This window comes from Eucalyptus grandis, chromosome 10 (genome assembly GCF_016545825.1).
Source record: "Eucalyptus grandis isolate ANBG69807.140 chromosome 10, ASM1654582v1, whole genome shotgun sequence".
NCBI classification, from domain to species: domain Eukaryota; kingdom Viridiplantae; phylum Streptophyta; class Magnoliopsida; order Myrtales; family Myrtaceae; genus Eucalyptus; species Eucalyptus grandis.
In genome coordinates this window covers 5,209,710-5,230,222 of record NC_052621.1, presented here as the reverse complement: position 1 = coordinate 5,230,222, position 20,513 = coordinate 5,209,710, and the positions used below count along the sequence as shown (strand labels likewise).

Sequence of the window (20,513 nt, the reverse complement as noted above, 5' to 3'; positions counted from 1 at the left end):
TTCCAGCCAGAACAAACTACCATTTAGGCAAATGAGATTTGATAGCCACCACCTCCTACAAGTCCGTCGACAAAATTTTTTCTCATTTACCGTGACATATCCGAATCAGCTTGAGTGGACCACATCGTATGCCCAAAGACCAGAAATAAGTTATATTGCCTCACAGACCAAGAGATCATACACTAAAATCAGTGCCTAGCAGCACAAGAATCTAGAGAAACATTTCAGGAACATCCACTCATAAGTCAGTTCCACCGTTAGCCTTCTGTACGACAATCAATCAGCCAAGAGAAGGAGCTGAATTCTTCGAAGCAAGGACCACCAACTTTTACCCCAGACATTGACACCATTTGAAGGATGGCATCTTTCCAACATCAGAAGTTGCAAAATTTTCATGAGATGTACCTTTCCTGCTGCTCCTGAAGCAACTTAGCTGAAGACTTGGCGTCACGGTACAGAGAAGTCACTTCGTCAAGGTCCGCCTGAACAGCACAAAAAACGACATCAGGATTCCAGGATAGAATAGCAAATTATGAGGTTTTGTAAAATCATGCCTCGATACATCTTAGATGGATATTCACCTTGCAAATGCTATCTCGGCCATTCATCTTGGCCACGACGCTGCCTGGTGATAATAGTTGTACCGCATGCCTACGAATATACTCTATTTATATAAGAATTATGAATCACATATATTCCTTTGGCAAAAAGTCAGATATTAAAAGTAGACCTTAAGGATGTCGTTTGACCAATTTCTCCCAGATAGGCTAAACTTTCTTCGTCCACAATTAATTCCTCCACCTGAGCACGAATTGCTATAATCTGGACAATCACAGGACATACACTTGCTTGAACATTTTGATTTCAGAGCAATGGAAAAGAGAGAATACATGAAATGGAAAAAAGGTAGTGTCTCACCTGTATCATTTCAGCAGGACCATATATTTGTGTTCGAATAATCACCAAACGATCCAACAAGTCGACAGGAATGCCATGAGGACTAGTCATATCAGTCCCTCTGCAAAAATCACGCACAAGTTCCTGATTAATGAAGAGTTGCAAACCTCCATAGACCTTTAAGTTCCTCATAACTCAGAAGCTACTGTTGTTCCAAACAACCAAAGTCACAGATTTGTGATGGACATCACCTTTAGTCACCAATTATGTAAACTCAGAGGACAGAGACGTCAATGATGACAATAAACAAAAGAGCCTTTTCTCATTGAGTAAACTCAATTACTAATCTTTCTATAGATGTAAATTGCTGAAGGACATACAATGTGATGATAAAAATTATGTGATTCTAGCTGAAGCAAATCTTCTAAAGCAGCAAAATAGATTTTTATGTTTCCTCTGGAACCTCTTGGTACATTGACAACTAGCTGACATATATCTTCCAAAGCAGTGAAATAGGTTTTCATGTTTCCTCTGAAACCTCTTGTACATTGACAACCAGATCATATATAAGATGCATCATATATGACCCAACTGAAGAGCCATGAAGATACTCATTAGGCCTACCTAGTGCGCGCACGCGTGCATACTCTGCCTCTCTCAAGTTATTAATGATCTTCAAAATTAGACATTTTCTCAAGGAAAAAAGCCATACCTAACATTACATATCCCTCTATTTGTGGCAAAGATCACTATTGGTGATAGTGAGCTCTCTAAAGCACGATTCAGGTATGAGAAGCACTCCATATCCAGCATATGTACCTGAATAAAAGGGAATCAGTAAATTGCATGCTAAAAAGTTATACCTAGACATATCCATGATAGACAGAAGAAAGAGAAAGGACCTCATCAATAAATAGAACACCAGGAACGAGCTCAGCAATGCCTTCATCTATATAACGGTTAACAACCTGCCATCACCAGAATTCCATCTTAAAAAGTTGATATCTGCGACAAATAGTAATTAATGATGGTGTACCTAGAAATAAAACAATATCTGCCCTATATCACTTCATAAGAATGTCAAAACTGTCATCTCACCCATAATATGATACTGATTGTACGTTTACTTCAAATTTCGTGAAAGTAGCAATCGAGTTTTCTGGTGCCCCAGGTCATCTAGTCAAGCTGTACCTTATTTATTTCTTGCCTTAACTTGTCAGTTATCTCTGTCTTTCTGGGCTTCATCATCTGACCCATTAGAGATAATATGTCCTGTCCACCTTGAGGCCGTGCATTTGCAGCATCCAGATCATGTAATGTTACATCCTGGAGAATTAAATGTTAAGAAACATGTAAAGAATTCCAAATGGAACTTACAAAAACAAATCCTGGTAGCTAGCCCTTATGGCGAGGTTTTATAAAACTCTGCAGCATGTTTGCCTCTTTGGTCCAAGTGACCTTTACATGGTTTTATGGTTTTAATACCAGTGCTGACCTCACTGAAAACTTCAGTCATAAGTTAAAAAGGCCATTTATAACAGCTACCAAGAGCTTTGTTTTTGTCTTTAAATACCATCCGGCCATCCGGCCACTACATGAAAACCAAGATATTTCCCTCACCATTTTGCTGAATAGCCATAAATATTGTTACACATAGCACTATCAACCAAGTTCTTCAGATAGAGAGATGAATGACCTGAACTATCTCCTTCTTTTTGTGAACCTCTCCTTTAGGGAGTGGGACATACTCTTCTGCTTCAAGGTCAAATTCTGTGGCAAAAGCATCACTTCTCCCAACTCTTTTGACTGCTCCACTATTTGCTTCGATGTATATAACATCGCCAACAGCAACCTGCAAGAGATTTTGACAATCACAAGTTTAATCTCATATTGACTTGTAGATGATCCTTCAGCAGTTGGATCCTTGAAAGAGAATAGTATAAATAAAAGCTCTACAAGTCATGATATCTAAGCAGAAAAAATACATACTACAAATGGTAGCGAATTGGAGAAAGAATGAAATAGCTTAATAAGGACCTGATAAAAAAGTGCCTCAAATAGAAACAGGTAAGGAAAAGCCCACAAAAAAAGAGAGAAGAAAAACAATTCCTCACTTTTTCCTTGATCAAAGCATCATATATGGTCGGGTCCAACTTTAGTTGCTTCGTTCCTTTGACAGTTTTTAATCCAATGATCACATGGCTAATGCTTTTGCCATAGCCACCAGTCACGCTCTCAGTTTCTTCTGGAGAAAGTTCAGTAACCTAAAAACCGCAGCAAATATCATGAGCTCAGTCCAATACAGATACAAGAAACTGCACGAAAGAAAAAGAAGAAAAGTCAAGCTCCATAAGAAGCAACTTGCCTCTCCTTCATAGACCTCTTTATTTTCCTTTATACGTAGACCAATAGCCCGCCTAAAATTTTCCATCAAAACCTCGGTTTTCTTCACTTCTGAAGAGTAAACCTCCGATCCGACCATGGGGCAGAATGGTACCTGCAAGTGTGCAACAAAAATCAAGTTGTGCGAAACAGAATGAACCATTGAACACGTTTCACTCGTAAATCCCGGTAGAACGACATACAGAGCCCTCAAAAGAATATATCACAAAACTACCTTGCTCCCAAGTTCTTGGGATATCCCAAGGGCCAAGGCCGTCTTCCCAGTACCAGGTGGACCGGCCAGTAGAAGCGCTCGACCAGCCATCCGTTTCTGCCGTATCATGTCAACCACGAGACCTGCAGCTTCCCTGGCCTCCGCCTGACCCACGAAGCCAGAGGCCAAAGGCAGCGCCTTCCCACTGGCCTAGTTAAAGACGGCAAGCAAAGAAAACAATTAGGGAAAAATCACACCCGAAAAACCATGGACTCGTCAAGCACCGTATCGAGCTAAAAGAACAACGCTTCAGCATGTTGCGGCGGCGACCCACCATCACCAATGGCCCCAACCATTAGCAACGGCAACGACCCATCCACGAGCTCGCAGAGGAGCTTCGATTTGCGCAATTGCAGCTACGTGAGATGTGACGACGGGTGTTTGTTTCGCCGCTCGAAACCCATAACAGAAAACATGCCTGAGACTAACTTCAAAGTAGAGACGCGGCAAACTAAAACGACACGGGCGACGGACGAGCTCTAAAACCCTAAACCCTCCAGTGGGCAAGTCGCCACGCGACGAGGGACGAGAATTCGAGGGGGAAAGGCGAGACATTTTCGAGCATAAAGTTGGAGATTTTACATCGAGGCCGAGGCCCTTGATGTGGGTGTGGGTGGCGATGCGCTGCTTCTTCGTCGTGGACTGGACCTCCTCGATCTTCATCTTCTCCATCCCTCGCCGCGCCGCTCGCCTTGCTCAGCTGGCGAGATTCCACGAGAGAGAGAGAGAGAGAGAGAGAGCGAGAGAGTCGAAGGCTGTCGTGTCGGGCAGTTTCCAGAACGAAAGACCGCGGTCGCGTCGTCGCAGAGCGGCTTTCAGAAGCAGAGCCCGAACAGCGGAAGCCATTGTTAGGGGTTTGCATATAAGGGCTTGTAGCTCCAGAATTTTCAAATACAATATATATTTTTTAATTTCTAAAAATTATATACATTTTTAGATTAATATCATAAAAGTCTCAATTTGAAATATGATAAATTTATTCTTCATTAAATTGAATTAATACTATGAAAAAATTCAAAACAAGAATTCAATAATTTAACAATAAAATTTAATAAAAATTAGTGTAGAATGAATTGGTCAACAGATATATAAATTTGGATTTTTATAATAAAAAAATTAATTTGAAATAAATTCATAACAAATATATTAATTTGAAAATTTTCATGATATTGACTTTATTTATTTACATTCTAAGAATCTTAAGGGGTTATTTGTTTCCTGTCAACATTTAATAAAGTTTTCCAATTTCAATAAATTATGAAAAAAATTGATACCAATTTATGTGTTAGAGAAAAAAGTTGACACCACATGACGTTTCGAATTTAGTATGCGCTAATCATGTAAGTGACTAATTAGGCTAGTATGTTGATTTTAATACGTTATCTCGTTCAACTCGCGGTTAAATTATGAATAGTACAACTATTCATGGTATTTATCTTACTTACATATGTGAATTTAAGAAAAAAATTATAGGAATGATGAAAAGGGGTGTTCAGTACGGCAAAAACAAATTGATTGGATTTTTGTGGAATCATGTTTTCATTTGTTAGAACTTACTTAAGTGGTAAAATCTAAATTAACTACTTGAATAAGAAAATGACGAAATTAAGCGATTCTTCAATTTGAAAAATAACGTAGACAGTAATGAATTTTCCGATATTGATGTAAAGAACTTATATTCGAAGCCACCAACTACCAACTTCGTAGTAAATAATTAATTGCACCTTATTAATTGTAAAAAGAAACCATATTTTAAATATGTAAATCAATTGTCAATTATATGTATATATATATATATATGCACAATTCAATTTATGATGTTTTTGCCCCCAACCCCCACCCTATATGCAGAGGGAAAACCGTTGGATAAGGGGGAGTTCTCAACCAATAAGCCACGTCACCCTTTCCTCGACCTCTCGCCCAATCGGAATCCTCCTCAGCTTCGCCGTCGCTGCCGTCCTTGCGCGCGGCGCGCAGAAAATCGCAGAGACAATTTCTCCGTCGTCACGCGATCGGAACTTCAATTCAATCCCGGATTTCCGGCGGAGGACCGAACCACATCGCCGATGGAGGCCCTTTCCAGGGTCGGATGCTTCGCCACCAGCCCCGGCCTCCGCCTCCCCGGAGCCTTCCCGCTCCGCCGTCGCCGGAGATCGGTTCTCACGGCGACGCCGTCGGTCTCGGCCCCGAGAACAAGCGCCGGGCTAGGTAACTGCACCTTCTCCGGTTGCTGATTGCTTTCAATTTCAGAGCTTTAGCCCGTGTTTAAACTCCCGAGTGTAGTAGTGTAAGTAGGAAAATCCCGGTGGTTCACTTCTCGATCAATGCATGAATGAGGATTTCGATGCCGAGTGTTTGGCGAAGTTGAGTTGAGTGAGAGTGATAGCTCTGAGCGCCTGTGATCATGAGAAAGCTGATATGTCTCGGTTTTTGGCTGCGCTCAGTCGGTGAACTGGTCGAGGAGGAGATACTGAAGACATTCTTGAAGGAGAGACAATTGAGTGGGGATTTCATCTCCAAGGCTTCCGACATGCTTTGGCAAAGGGAGGCCCTGAAACTCGTCGAACCGGATGTTGGGGTGCTTCCGGACAGCCCGCAAGAGCCAGGCCAGGTTTAGTCAAATCTCTTCATCAATTTTTTCTTTATCGTGTGTGATTGCGTCTAAGAAGTGGTGGTGGACCTTTCCTGACTAGTTGGACTGTAATATACCTTTAGCGAATCTCTGTGTAGCTACTTGGAAAGTCTATGGAAGGTTTTGCCCAACGGAGATATGTGTTTCCATGTCTGAGTGGAGAAGTAACACTTCTTTACGTAGCTCTTTGGTCAGAGTGGATTTGCTCTATATTTAGAAATTGAGGAAACTGCCTGTCAAATAAACTAGCAGCATGAAGTGATAAGGGTGGGTGGAGACATAATTTGGGAACGGTAACACTATTTATTGAACATCAATTTTTGTATGTGATGGCAGAGAATAGGAGGAAAATCAGACCGACAGTGTCACTAAGTTCCTTGACATGTCAGATGGTGATGTACATATATGTTGGGAGGATTGGAAAATGCAGAAACTCTCGATTCTATTACACAATTAAATGCGTGGAATTTCCTTGTTGAATTGCAAAAATTTACTTTGAATAACCTGAAAGGACATGACTTGACGTATTTTCCAGGTCTTTGAAAATGATGATGATGGTGGGTTCTTGAAACTGTCAAAAACCAATGAATGGATCTTAGGTGACGACTCTGCACCACTGAACAAGAAAGTCATTGCTAAGGTAAGCTTTTTGTTGTTCGTTTTTCAGGTTCTTGAAATCACATTGTATTTAACTTATTATCCCTCACAATCCTCCTCCTAACAAAAGGAATGCAGGGAAAGATCATGCATCTCGATGAAGAAACTTTTTGATTGGCTCTAATTGATTGTCACATGTTGTAACAGGCATTGCAAGATGATAGAGAAAAGAGGAGGAAGTTAAACCTACTCCAATATGAAGCTGTATGATACTTTTCTTTATTTGAGTTGGCTGATTAAACATATTTCTGCAGTTTGTCTGCTATATCTTCTGGTTGTTTAACTCATTGAAACTAAACAAATGAAGTAGACTTGGAACCATTAGGATGGTCTGGCCCCTTTCATTGTCGCAAGGTTCTCCGGTTTTATGATATGTCATTAATGGTTGGTTACTTGGAATAGTAGCATCCACATCGGCATTTCTGATCATTTCGATTAAAGAGTTTCAGATAAAGCAGAGTGAACTTATCTTTGTCATATTTTGGTCCACAACCTCCGACAGAGGTGTCAGAGTACCTTCTAGAACTGGATGATGTGTTGCTGCAAATTACCCTAGATCTCAGGGTATCATGGTATTATTCCTGTAAGGCCTTAATAATCCAACTAACGAGTTAAGCTTTGGCATAGCTACGTGATACGCTGTACTTTTTATCACATGTGTCGTAACTGCACTTCTAGTCATCTCTGAAGTTCCCCAAATGTTGTGGATACTGAGAATCCTATCTTTTCAATTGCAGCTGAAGAGGGAATTGATGCTCTTGTCCATTGGTATTGGAACTGCATGCAGTGGATACTGTTTGATAGTTTTGTCAATCCAGGTAAACTTGGTTTTGGAAAACAGGAATTGCATAGGTTCGTGGTCCGCTATTTTTAATTCCTCCACTTCTTCAGATCAACTTATCACATCCTTCCAGCTCAAATTGGAATGATTAGTTTATTTCAAATTGAAAGGGGAAATGAGAATAAACTGGAAAAATCAGACATTTTCTTTGCTGGTGCAGGCTGCTATCAGTTATGCTGTGGGAGTTCTTTTCAGGTACTTCTTCATTGTTTTCCTGGGGACAGGCCTTTTCTTTTGACTTGATCATGGTGTAAAATTTGTCGAAGGGGTTCTTTGGTGTACCCAGAGATTTTAAATGAGGGAATTTCATTTTGGCTTCAAGTTACACTTGATTACCATTTTATGGGATTAATCATGAGGAGGATAGCTAGACAAGCAGATTAAGATGTCATCTCTCTTTGCTTGCTCTTATTGCTGTTCTGGTTTGATAGTTTGCCTTTTCCTTTCCCCGCCCCCTCTTTTGGTTAAGTCAATGCGTGCACTCATTGTCTTTCTGGTAGACAAAAACTCTATGCTGCTGAAATAAACTATTCTTCACTTGGTTTGTATGTTGCACCGCCCAGAGTAATTCATTAAATTCTCCTGGATAACATGGACTTGTTGGTCCTTTGCTGAACTCAGCAACCTATGATTTATCTCCACTTCACATGTTCTTGTGAAAGATACTAATGAAATCAGATGGGTGACTGCTAACATGTTGGTAATCCTGGTTATCGGTGCTGGGGTACTCTGACATCTTTTTAACTGCAGTTGCTTGTACCTTCAGCTCTTGTGCCAGCACGTGGACAACTTATCTAGGGAAATGATTGCGCAGATTTTCAGACAGAAGAAGTTGAAAAAGTAATAAGTGCAAACCTTTGATTGGATCTCTTTATTGTTACTGCTTCTTCCATGGAAACTTCTTAATGTTCATACAAAACTTTGCATTACTCTTCTCAGAATAGGAATACGAAGTGAGGATCTAAGTGATTTACTGGAGAGAACAATTAAAGGAAGCACTATGGCTCTTTCATCTCCGAGGCTTGTAATTCCCGCCACGATATATGGATTATGGGTCTTTTCTCATCAGTATGTTGGCAGTGACTTCTTCGACTTCCAGGTAGTCCTTAACATCATTTTCTTTGTGGTGAAACATATTAAGACTGCAATCAATACCAGCAATGGAGAAACTTGCTCCTCATACCTATTTAAATGCCTTCTCTATATTTCACAGATTGTTCCGGCCATGCTTGGGATGTTTGTGTATAAAGCTGCTGCGCTGGTTCAAGTTTATCGAGACAATGAGGACCTTGGGTTTGTGTTTCCAGAGAATGAGGAAGGTTCAAGCTACTGAATGTGATAAATCTGAGACTCAGCATTTCCAGGGCAGTTTATCTGCCCATCCACTACTGTACTCTCCGCAGCAGAATCAATCTGCTATCTGGATTGCCAAAGTCTGCAATGCACACGAGCCATACTCCTGATATCATTGCTGACTTGCCTTTTGGGTTGACTGAAGAAGATTCAAGCAGGGAAGCTCATTCGTGGTGTCACCTTCCAAGCTATTTGAACGTCTGGAGTCCAAGTACGCTGCATCTAATTTCAAGTCAGTTTCATGGTCCTAGTTGGAAAAGCCTCAGCCTCTCTCCTTCAACTGAGAGAGACTTCCTAGTAGCGGCAGAGCTCTTTTGTCTTTCTTTGCTCGTGCTCAGCTGTTTGATCGGATTAGGATTATAATGAGATATGTGCTCCAAAGATGTATATGAGTGAACCGGCATATCATACCAGTCGTATGCTCTTTCGTGATTTGTCCACGCGGGCTAACCAAAAAAAAAAAAAAAAAACTATCATGCTAGTTTTATTTGCTTTGGTTGGTATTGGTGTTACTTTTCTTCACGGTCCGACATTGGACTCCACGACAGCTTAACTAACCACGGGGGAGCGGCGTCACTTGAAGCAGGAGCATGGAATCATTTTCGTATCAAGTTAGGAAATCGAATTTGACTGCCATTCTTTTTCATTTGAATTTGTTGGGTGGCGTGAGCGGCGGTGACAAGGGAGAACGAGTGCACGAGTTTGAGCTCAATTTGAGCCAAAGAGATACCAATGATCCAGGACAGAATTAGATTGTTGACCCATTGTTATGTTCTCTGGTTCATCCTTGAGATAGGTGACAAGTTCTGCTGATGGTTACGAGTCTATGGTCAATGTCCAATCCCATTGGAAGGCTTCCATATCATTCACAAGACCAAATCCAACATGCTTGTGGAGTATTCTCGTGAATTGGTGAAATATCATTTTTCATGATAATTCTAGTCATTCGATCGGGTAACTTGCTCGAAAATATTAGGGATAACATGCGAACATGCGAGTATATCTTATATATGTAATGTGAACCACTGCATTTAACTTAACTAAAATTGTTCACCAAATGTCCCGACCCTAAGAGAAACTTTGACTGGTTGGTTCACATACTTAATGCTTAGCATACTGATAATTTCGAAGCGATAGATTGATAGGGGTGGCTTGAGCTATGAGCTATTCATTAGCTTGAGAGATCAAACGTCTCAATTCATGGAAGAGTAAATGCAAGTCGAGACGGAATGTTTAAGGTGATCTTGTCAAAGATGATTTGAATTAATCGCTCTTCAAGATTATATCAAATTAATCCAGCATAAGCATCTAATCCTACACTATACACATGATGTCGTGAGCTCACGAGGGACTGCAGGCAATCTACACTAGCGGAGACTCCCAAGTTATAATACATAATAACTACCCAAGCCTGCTCTCGCTCGTTCGCTACCTCGATAGCTCGGCGTCAGCAAATTCAGATCGCTCGCTCGCTCCCTCCCACGCCGAAGAACCCTAGATCCCTCCTCGCTCCTCCGATCGGCCATGGCGGCGAGGGACCTCGGCGGCCGCCCCGTGCTCGAGTCCGTGTACTCGGTCATCGCCCTCGTGTTCGTGCTGGTGGCCTGCGCGGAGCTCTGCGACGCCGCCACCGTCGTCGACGTCTACCGCCTCATCCAGTACGACATCGCCGGCGCCCCCTTCGGATCTCGCCTCGCCGGGCTCAACCACCACGCCTCGTCCCTCCACTTCCCCCCCGGCGCCGATCTCTCCCGCACCGTGCTCGTCATCCCCGTCCGCGATTTGAATCTCGGCTACGTCAAAGGTGGGGACTTTTTTCCCCGTCTTCTTTTCCGCTTCGTCCTTGGCTGAAACGAATGGTCCCGCGAGCTTTTCTGTGAATAGGACGCGACGAATTGGCCGAGTTGGGATTGCTCTGGTGCTTACTTTGTGGGCTTTTACGTACAGTGATTTGCTACTGGACATGAACGGAATCCAATCAGTTATTTGAAGTGGTTGAATATGCTCGGTGCTTAAGAAGCTTAAGGAAACCAGTTGTCCAAAATGCTTTCTTTTGCTCTTACTAGCAGGGCCTTTATCTTATCGCACTTTCGGCTTGGGATTTGGGCATCGTGTCATCGTTTTCTTGTATGGGGATAGAGTCTAATAGTGGTGCACATGAGGCAGCTTGCAATTCGCATGTGATGTAATGTGAAAAGTCAATGTGGAGACTCTAGTCTGGAAATTTACCTATCCGTCATGGCTAAATAAACGCGTGAGTTGTGCTTTTCTTTAATGCGAAATTTGGATATAGATGTGATGGAAGTGTAAATAATTACAATCGTGAACGAGGATCCATCAACTGTTGAATTAGATGATGTTGTACGTACTTAATGGAAATTTTCTATCATGATGCTTTCTGCTTGAATATTGGTCTTTGTGATTTGGGATAATTGTTATTCATTGTTCTTATGCTCATTGTTTATCCTCTTTCATGTTGGATTCTCTCTTAAACAAATAGATAACCTTTCTTCCTTTGATGTTTGAGCCGCAGTTGTGATGTTTCCAATGTCATTCTGTAACATCTAATGTAGAGCTTTCTATTCGTGGTGACAAATTGCAGATTATTTATCTCAAAGACAGCCATTGGGTGGTCTGCTGTTTCTGCTTCCTCAAATATTTAGTTTTGAGAGTAAGGAAAGCAGTGGAAATGGAGAAGAGCTGCTCAAGAACATAGTGATGGAACTTGAACAGTTGCTTATACATACCAACATACCTGTGAGTTATACGCATGAGATTTCCTTTCTATTGTTGTAGTTCAGATTTCGCATTCCCCTGCCCTGGTTGATGAAGCCTTTACATTTATTCATGGCTTTGATTGGCCTTCCTGCTTGAGGATGATGGTTGCTTATAAACCTTTGTGCATATGATTAGAAGTGCCTGTGACAATATGTCTCTTTCGCGCTGGTCCCACTACCTACTTAGAGAAGGTTTTTGGTCTGATTCATACTATTGATGAGACTTTGCGAGGAGGTCATTATCCGATGCCTTGTTGGAAAATCCTTTTGCCTGAAGACCACATTATCTTCTTTACAGCACTGTCACCTAGAAAATTTCCTTGGGACAATTTTGTGATGATTCATCCAGTGCTTTTTCAGTGGCATCTTAGTATTTTTTCTTGTGGCTAGTCCCTTTTTATTTGAAATATCTGTCCTAATGAAAGGTCTCATGTCGAATGTTTTTATTGCAGTATCCTGTTTATTTTGCTTTTGAGAATGATGACATCAATACTGTTTTGGCTGATATAAAGAGAAATGATGAAAGTGGACAGCCGGCTACTGCAACAACAGGCGGGTGAGTTAGCAACTTGTAACAAATCTATTATGATGGTTTATTTTATTTTTTTACACTCGTAGCTGTCAATTCTATGTTTTGTCGTGTTATTATTACTAATTTTCTAAATTAATATATCATATCAAATTTTGGTAACAATCAGCTCTGCTTATTCTTTATTAAAGAAAATGTATATTTTGACAAGCATTGTATGATGTGTATCTAAAATTTCATAGTGATTGAAGTGCATAAGGGGAGTTCCTCTTCATATTTGCGTGCATGGATGCTTTGTCATGACACGAAATTTCACGGAATGAAAGTTCTAATTTGCCTGTTGCTTTTACTCAATCTAGCTGCCACTTATAGAAGTATATAATTCAAGTGGACAAATCAGGTGATTTTGACCAATTTCATCATGCTCCTTTTCTGGCACTCCTTTTCTTTCTTTCTTTCTTTCCTCTTTTCTGGAATGGCGTAGGGGTGAGCATAGGCAATTCATGAAGTGCACTTTTCCTCATATTGGTTGATTTTTCTAGGCTTAAATTTTCTTGCTTATTGCTTCTACTGATTGCTGCAGTTTCCTTGTGTCAATCACATATCTTTTATTTGTTTGAACAATGTTTCAAGGATCTGTATTCCAGAAAATAGTCTACCTGGTCACGCTTACGTGCTTCAGTTCTCTATGATGCCTGAGGGCAAGTTCCAAGTTCCTATATATAGTCTTACATGATACATGTTATTTTTTGTATGTTATTACAGATATAAGCTTGTAGTCTCAACAACAGAACCTAAGAAAGTTGCATCTCCCGTCATTTCGAATATTCAGGTTTGAGTTTATGTTACTTCTTGGTTATTAGCATCTTCTTTTCTCTGAAGCTGCCTTGTCTAAGGAAAATATTTTCTGAAATCACTCAGTTTCTTTTAATGAATTGTGACAGGGATGGTTGCCAGGGCTGAAAGCCGATGGGGATCCGAATCAACTCCCAACCATTGCCATAGTGGCATCTTATGATACATTTGGGGCTGCTCCTGTATGTATTCCCAAAACCATTTTGTGATTACTATGGTTGCTGTAAAAGTCTCATAGTTCCTACATGCAGGCATTATCAATGGGGAGCGATAGCAATGGAAGTGGTGTTGTGGCACTTCTTGAGATTGCTAGGTTATTTTCTCTTTTGTATTCCAATCCCAAAACTAGGGGAAGGTACAATTTACTCTTTGGACTTACATCTGGTGGACCTTATAACTACAATGGAACACATAAGGTACTTACTGTTGCAGCGCACGTGCTGAATGTATTTTACTCAAAATCTTTGCATATGACTTTAAATTACTTTTGGTTATCTCGATAATGTGGCACCCTTTGTAGGTCTTGTTCATTACAATGCACTACTTTTTGCAGTGGCTTCGGAGTTTTGATCAACGTTTGAGGGAGACCATTGACTATGCTATTTGCTTGAATAGCATTGGCTCATGGGACAATGAACTATGGATTCACGTGTCAAAACCCCCAGAAAATGCCTATATAAAGCAGACTTTTGAGGTATCCTATTCATGTGTTAAATGAAACAGTCTAGTTGCTTGTTTACTTGTTCTACAAATTGATGATTGGAGCTTTTGCAGGGCTTATCAAATGTTGGAGATGAGTTGGGCATTAAAGTTGGTTTAAAACACAAGAAAATAAATATATCCAATTCTCGAGTAAGCTCATAAAACCTGCTGTTTGTTGTGTTCCATGCTGGGCTCTTTACAATGATTATCATGTAGCTAACCTTCATGTAGGTAGCTTGGGAGCATGAACAATTTTCAAGACATAGAATCACTGCTGCCACCCTATCTGAACTTTCGACTGCTCCTGGCTTGTTTGAAAATACCGGGAGTTTAGCAGATAGCAGGTAGTGTTTTCAATCTTTTTTAAATACAATATCACAGAACTAAGATATACACTGGCTAAGAGTTTGACTTTCGATGCAGGAATTTTGTAAATGAAGCTGCTGTTATCAAGAGCGTCAAATTAGTTGCTGAAAGTCTAGCGGTGAGGTTTATGGTCATGTTGCAAGAGCTTTGAATTTGACTGTGCTTGAAAATTATTTAGTAGGTTTTACTGTTTTATTTCCTCAACAATGTAACATGTGCGCCTTCAAGACCATAGTGAAAGTAATATTTTGCATTTACATCTATCTAGTAATTTCTTGTCTTCATTGTCTATTTTCTGTCTATACAGAGGCATATCTATGGCCACCAGGGGAAGAACATTCAGATCTTTGCTGACGAGGGTAGTTTAGCTGTCAATCCTTCTTACATTCGATCCTGGTTAGATCTTTTGTCACAGACCCCTCGTGTAGCACCATTCCTCTCAAAGAATGATCCATTCGTGATGGCTTTGAAAAAGGTTTTACTCTCTCTTCCTTCAAATCTTTTTTCTTTTAGTTTTCTTTCATTTCTTTCATTTTCTTTTCCATTCTCTCTGCCATTTTGTTGAATTTTTGTTGTTGTGTAGATCTAGATTTTTATTCATTTACAACTGTACAAATGACATGCATGATCATAGTATTGCAGTAAATGTCAACATCATCACATTGGTATGATTTTGTTGTTGTTCTTTTTTCCTCTCAGCTGGGGTTTGTGTGTGTTTCTTTTTGGGGTTGGGTTGTTGGATGGGAGACAATCCTGATCATTCAAGCCACTGGTACAATACCTTTCTTTTCTTATATTACAATGTTCAGTTATAATATCTATCAAGAAATGTAATATCTCTCGATATAGAAAATCTGTTGAAGGTATTTTTAAACTGAATTGACCACTGATCTTCAACTCTAAGCAATGTCTGGGGGAGATTACGCAAAAGAGACGAAGCAGTTATCTTGCATTTTCTGGAAATTCGATTGCAAATTCATTCTTCTGGAATTTGGATCACCTTTTTCATGTTCTTTTATTACATGATATGTTTTAAGTGCTTCAATGATAGAGAAACTGTTATTTTAAACTCCATGCCCTGTTACCTGGACTGGTAGTTATGGGCATGCATGTATCACCTCATACTGCAAGCGTCAGCCCCTGCAGCTTTGGGGCACTGTTGTTAAATAGTCATCATCTATACAGTGTTATTCATGTATGTGGTCATATACTCTAATAGGTAGTCCTAGAGTTAAATGGAAGTCCAATCCTCAAAGAGGGAACATCAAGTGTGGAGAGGATGGACTTTCCGGTACATTTTACACTGCCTGAGTTCATGAGATGGGTTCTCAAATCGTCCTGCATTAACCTATGACCTTAAACTACGAAGATGGAAAGTGTACTTTGTTCCAATAGTTGCTCAAAGTTATCTGACCTTTTCATCTCTTCTAATTACAGGAATTGGAAGAGCACACTGAAGAAGTAATCTTGCAGAATGAGGTGCTTGATGGGATGTTCACATTCTACGATTCTACAAAAGCTACGCTTAATATATATCAGGTACTTAAAATTGTGCAGTGGGCCATTGCAGAGATTGATCATTTTGTCATTGGGTTTGACAAGTTAGTTGGGGGCTAGCAACCTTACAGTGTGTTTGTTTATGCTTAAGCAAAAGCAGCTTTCCTTTTAAAATATTATCGAAATTTCAAAACATCACAAGAAATTATATATGAATTTATACGTTAAAATCTGTATATGTGAGTTTGAGATATTTTGTGGTAAGAAATAGTCAATGCGTGTCTCTGGCAAAATTTGGATTAAGGAAAAAGCAAAAAGTAAAAACTTATTCAGACACACTTTGATCTTTAAATATATAGATGGATTAGATCTTTCCACTATGAAGAAAAGGATTGAGTAAAAAGAAGTTCAGATTGCAAACAGAACTATGAGATACTTGACACAATAATCAAAACATGATAAACTTGATTTTGTTTTCGTCTGCAACTAAAAGAAATTAAGTGGCAGTTATATTTAAATTTTGCCGGCGATGTGTTTTCTTGTTAAGGATGTTTGTACTATAAGATGGTTTTTAATTAATATAGGTGCCCGATCATGGTATGATTTCTTGAAGCTATCTGGAACAAAAACCACTTTTATTATTTGACTTCATTGTCCAATAATGTAGGGAAAAGTGAGATAATATAGGAAAACCTGATTTTTTGTGGTTCTTTCCTTAACCTTTTCTTTCTAACCTTTTGTATGATTCGAGGTGAATGACTTTCTAATTTTGGAATCTCTTTATTCATGTAAATTTAGTTTAAGTCTAGAGTTCAAGTCAAATTGTTCGGAAAAGAGCTTAGAGGGATCAAGGTCCGAAACTCTGCGATTTAAGTTGTCTGATATAAAATTTTCTGTATATAATCTATTTTTTTCAATTGCATTTTTAGTGGTTCTGACTGAATTCATGAAAGAGCCTCTATTGTTAAGATACTGGCTCTAGCTCTTACGTGTCAGATGAGAAGTTTGCCATCAGGATGAGGATGGCCAAAACTTGTAACTTGCTCCTAATTAAAGGAGATCTTTGCTCAGTTAATCTAATGCACCTATTGCTTCACTTTCTTTTTAACCTTTTATTGCTTGAAGCCTTGCTACCCTGGCCTTTGTTCTAATTAATTCCATTGTCTGGTCAACTTTCCATTTTTTGGGTGGAATAATAAACAAAATGATTATTTTTGCAGGTTGCTAGTGTAACATTTGATTTGCTGTTGCTTCTGGTTTTGGGATCATATCTGATTGTGCTCTTCAGTTTTCTCATCATTACAACTAGGGTAAGTCCCTTCATACAGTCAGTTACACTGATAAGTTGCATCTCTTTTTTGGGAAGCCGCTCTTGTATCTTTTAATGAGGCCTAGACAGAAAAGGGAACTTGCCAATCTGCTTATGGCTTGCTGATGTTTTTTTGACAGGGTCTCGATGATCTTATCAGTTTGTTTCGACGACCTCCCTCTCGCAAGGTCAAAACAGCTTGAGGGATGTTGTGGATCAGGGAGCAGCCTTCAGTTCTGTTATTTTAACCCTAAGCACTTCCTCTGCAGCTTCAACTGATAATCTATTGGTGCTTCTTTCGATGTAATTGTTGCTTTCTCGTGTTTTTTAAGGGGGGGAGGGGGTGTTGATCACGCAGTTGTGCAATTTGAAGTTTCTTTTTCTTTCCTTATAAGCAGTGGTGAGATCTACCGAGTTAGGTAGGGGATAGATAATCACTTTTCCCTTTTGCCAAGCATTGTAGCAATGGAACAGCGAGAAAAATTTTGCTAAATTCGAGTTGATTGTAGCATTTTAGCAAGCAGATTATTTCCTGCGCTACTTATCTGTGAAAGCAAATAGTTGTAACCAGCATTTTCCCCGTTGCGCAGTCTTTCTGGTCTCCTCTCCTTGAAATAGATATGCTTCGTCTTTTAATTTGCCAATGGCAAGACAGGGATTGCACTTCATCATGAATTCTCTGCAGACTGCACCGGGTTTGTCGGGGATGCCTTTTGTGGTCTCTGTACAATTTCTGACTGTCGAACTTCATTAGATTCTGCGAAAACGAAGGTTGGTGAAACTGGTGCGTGTTTGTTGTTCAAGCACTTCTCTGTCTCTGCTCGTCCCCGAGTGCTTCTGATTCTCTAATCGCCAGCCGCCTAATGGAAAGAATATATCGTCGGCAATACTTCTGCTCATCGGAGGTCAGCATGTCGTAAAACAAATGAAAACTATTGTGGATTATCGTTGCATGTCGGTAAACTCAATGAAAAACTATTGTGGATTATCGTTGCTCTCAAACAATTACATTATGATCATCATCGGTTGTTGTTGCTCTCAAATGGTAAATTCTACAATCGGTACTTCTAAGCACTCGGGATGCAGTCTGATTTCGCCTTATGGCCACATCTCCTTCTTGAAGAGTATAAAACAGAGATTTGTCAAAAACATGACCGGGCATTGAGGCTGCCAATTCCTGAAAAGCCTAAGCCACACGCATCTTTTGGCCACATAGCTTGGAATGGCGTGATCACATGGCTGCTTAAATGCATCAGGACTTCGAATTATCTAGTCTCTGTTATATATGCTAGAGCAGCCTAGGCTGCAGTTGGAAATCCCTGCTTCTCTCTCTCTCTCTCTCAAACTCGTCTTTACATTTCACGACGTTGCCTTCCAGTTTACGGAATTCCTGCATTCGGCCCAGGATAATGCCGCGTTGGTCTGCACCATAGGAGCGAATAGATGGTCGTTCCCGCATCAACTCCTTGCTCCAATCCCGAGACAAGTGATGCTTAGTATATTGCAATGGAGGACCTATTCTTTAGTGGCGCCAGTGAAATACGGAGCTGGAATGAAAAGGAATTAAGCTAAAATCTGGACGATTGAACTTATCACGCTGCCCATCCAATCACACTGATTATGGCAAGTCCATGGATTGGTCTTGGGGGAGAGAATTATAAATATGACCATGTTGAGAGAAAATATAAGGGGGAAAATGCAAAAAAGGAAGTACTTTGGCGCGAAGGAGACTTGCCAGTTGCCACCATCCTCCTCTTCCTCCTCCTTACAGCCTCCACTGGAATAATATACTCTAAACCCTCTACTGCTACAACAAAGCATTGGATTGTTTTCGTTTCATTTCGACAGTTAAAAATTAAAACCATTAAAATATTTTCATCGTCTTCTAATAATAAAAAGTGTCCTACATGTATTCTGCATGAGTTGCATGTCACGATGCTTTGTATTGCACAAGATAAAAGATAGCGAGTTTATTAAGCATCTTGTATAATATTAATAATTTCTTAAATTATTTTCAGAATAGGAAAATAAAAGGATAAAAAAGGAAAATATTCAGAATTTTTATTTTAAAAACTCCAAAAATCAACATGTTAGTGCTAATTATGTCACGTAAAAAGTGGCGCATGTCCACCATCTGGTCCATTGATTGGGGGCATCCACCGACCGACCCCTGTCCTTGTTTCCTCCTAGGTTTCCTCCCAAGCTCCCCGACCTTTAGTCCACTGCCCGGGCCTTCCTTCCACCCCGCCATTTCTCGTCCCAAACTGATTCTGGGAACAAAAAATCAGAATCTGGCACTGTTTGGCACATTGCCAAACAGACCCAAAATGTAATTTTGTCAAGCTATTTAAGGAGATATTGATAAAAAAAAAAAGTGGAAGTTTTTGAAAAAAGAAAAAAAGCTAATGTGAACTCAATAGGAAAAGCAGGGTTAATTTTTGGCTTAATTAGACAACTTCTTTCTCCTCTCCATGCTTGTTTAAGAGGTTTATAGGAGATTCTTACGGTTTTGGCCGCCATAGCCACTATCAACTGTTCAAGACATGCCTTTTCAGCTGCAGCTGCGTCTTCCTCTTTGAAGCCTAGTATTCTTATCTCTCAGTTGTGCAAACTGTACCTCGATATGGTCATGATTCTCCTGTAGATATCCAAGAAAGCCATTTCAACATCCAAGAAGTCCACTGGCAAAAGAAACAAAGGTCATTTACAAAGAATTCAACGTGACAATCTCCTCCAATTGAATTGAACACGAGGAAGGGACAAGAAAGAGTTTCATCAAGTATTGTGGCGGGCTGCTCTGAACTATCTTCAACACAGCACTAAGGAAACAGAAATAATACAATAACTCTAAGCGGTATATTCTGTGCAGATGAATACCACCAGGTTCCGTCAGTGTGATTAGCAATCTTTTGGTTTGTTAGAGTTTTACTACTGAAATATCAAAATATGGATCCCGACTAGCTTCAATTGCTAAATCTTGATCTTACACATGATTCTGCAAGAATCGAAGTCTGCAGGTATACCTTGTTTCGTTTCTTAAGTCGATTCAAAGATGATATTTACGATGCACCCAAGTCAATTAACTGCAGAACAAAAAGATGACATGCCTGATCAACATGGGTGTTATCCTTTTCTATCAATGGAAAAATCCCCCGAATGCAGGTACTCGATATCCTTTCACATTAGACACTGATATTCGTCAGAATCTACTGTCCTGGAATATACCTACTCGGTGAAGTTACTCTTGATTTTGTTCAATTCTCAGAGGTTTCGCGAAGAGATAATCCTCTGATTCCAATTTTCCATGGCTACCAAGCTTTTTCCGACTCGCTTAGAGTCGGTTTATATTTGGGATAGCCACCATCGGATATATGGCGGTTTAGCTAGAGTCGTTCCGCTTCTGTTGGAACAAATATAGAGATTTCCACTGTTGGGAATGACT

The 20,513-nt window shown here is 40.0% G+C and overlaps 3 protein-coding genes across 3 annotated transcripts; 2 read left to right on the top strand and 1 right to left on the bottom strand.

Moving 5' to 3' along the window:
* LOC104421323 (ruvB-like protein 1) lies at positions 1-4,398 on the bottom strand. The gene is made up of 12 exons (XM_010033234.3): positions 4,136-4,398; positions 3,515-3,703; positions 3,263-3,394; positions 3,012-3,161; positions 2,594-2,749; positions 2,089-2,223; positions 1,800-1,865; positions 1,610-1,716; positions 919-1,018; positions 731-822; positions 582-651; positions 1-482 (listed from the first exon to the last, which is right to left on the bottom strand). Exons 1-12 carry the CDS (start codon positions 4,223-4,225, stop codon positions 393-395), a joined length of 1,377 nt encoding a protein of 458 aa, XP_010031536.2. The 5' UTR covers positions 4,226-4,398; the 3' UTR covers positions 1-392.
* Positions 4,399-5,393: 995 nt separating this feature from the next.
* Positions 5,394-9,506, top strand: LOC104421321. The gene is made up of 9 exons (XM_010033233.3): positions 5,394-5,761; positions 5,998-6,164; positions 6,721-6,825; positions 6,990-7,046; positions 7,580-7,660; positions 7,844-7,878; positions 8,434-8,523; positions 8,623-8,782; positions 8,897-9,506. Exons 1-9 carry the CDS (start codon positions 5,620-5,622, stop codon positions 9,014-9,016), a joined length of 957 nt encoding a protein of 318 aa, XP_010031535.2. The 5' UTR covers positions 5,394-5,619; the 3' UTR covers positions 9,017-9,506.
* Positions 9,507-10,442: 936 nt separating this feature from the next.
* LOC104421320 (nicalin-1) lies at positions 10,443-17,651 on the top strand. Its single transcript, XM_010033232.3, has 14 exons — positions 10,443-10,840; positions 11,639-11,793; positions 12,266-12,369; positions 13,108-13,174; positions 13,287-13,379; positions 13,449-13,613; positions 13,751-13,891; positions 13,972-14,049; positions 14,131-14,243; positions 14,323-14,383; positions 14,573-14,740; positions 15,703-15,804; positions 16,983-17,072; positions 17,212-17,651. The coding sequence occupies exons 1-14, from the start codon at positions 10,561-10,563 to the stop codon at positions 17,272-17,274; spliced, it is 1,680 nt and encodes a 559-aa protein (XP_010031534.2). The 5' UTR covers positions 10,443-10,560; the 3' UTR covers positions 17,275-17,651.
* Positions 17,652-20,513: the final 2,862 nt, after the last annotated feature.

Bases quoted from the DNA above. Each gene is read 5' to 3' on its own strand.
- LOC104421323 (XM_010033234.3), bottom strand. From the start codon at position 4,225: ATGGAGAAGATGAAGATCGAGGAGGTCCAGTCCACGACGAAGAAGCAG. The intron at 1,717-1,799 runs GTCCTTTCTCTT...CCTTTTATTCAG, and splicing joins GTGTTCTATTTATTGATGAG to GTACATATGCTGGATATGGA. The intron at 483-581 runs GTGAATATCCAT...TGTGCTGTTCAG, and splicing joins GCCGAGATAGCATTTGCAAG to GCGGACCTTGACGAAGTGAC.
- LOC104421321 (XM_010033233.3), top strand. From the start codon at position 5,620: ATGGAGGCCCTTTCCAGGGTCGGATGCTTCGCCACCAGCCCCGGCCTC. The intron at 7,661-7,843 runs GTAAACTTGGTT...TTGCTGGTGCAG, and splicing joins TGATAGTTTTGTCAATCCAG to GCTGCTATCAGTTATGCTGT. The intron at 8,524-8,622 runs GTAATAAGTGCA...TACTCTTCTCAG, and splicing joins AGACAGAAGAAGTTGAAAAA to AATAGGAATACGAAGTGAGG.
- LOC104421320 (XM_010033232.3), top strand. From the start codon at position 10,561: ATGGCGGCGAGGGACCTCGGCGGCCGCCCCGTGCTCGAGTCCGTGTAC. The intron at 14,741-15,702 runs GTTTTACTCTCT...TTCTAATTACAG, and splicing joins TCGTGATGGCTTTGAAAAAG to GAATTGGAAGAGCACACTGA. The intron at 17,073-17,211 runs GTAAGTCCCTTC...TTTTTTTGACAG, and splicing joins TTCTCATCATTACAACTAGG to GGTCTCGATGATCTTATCAG.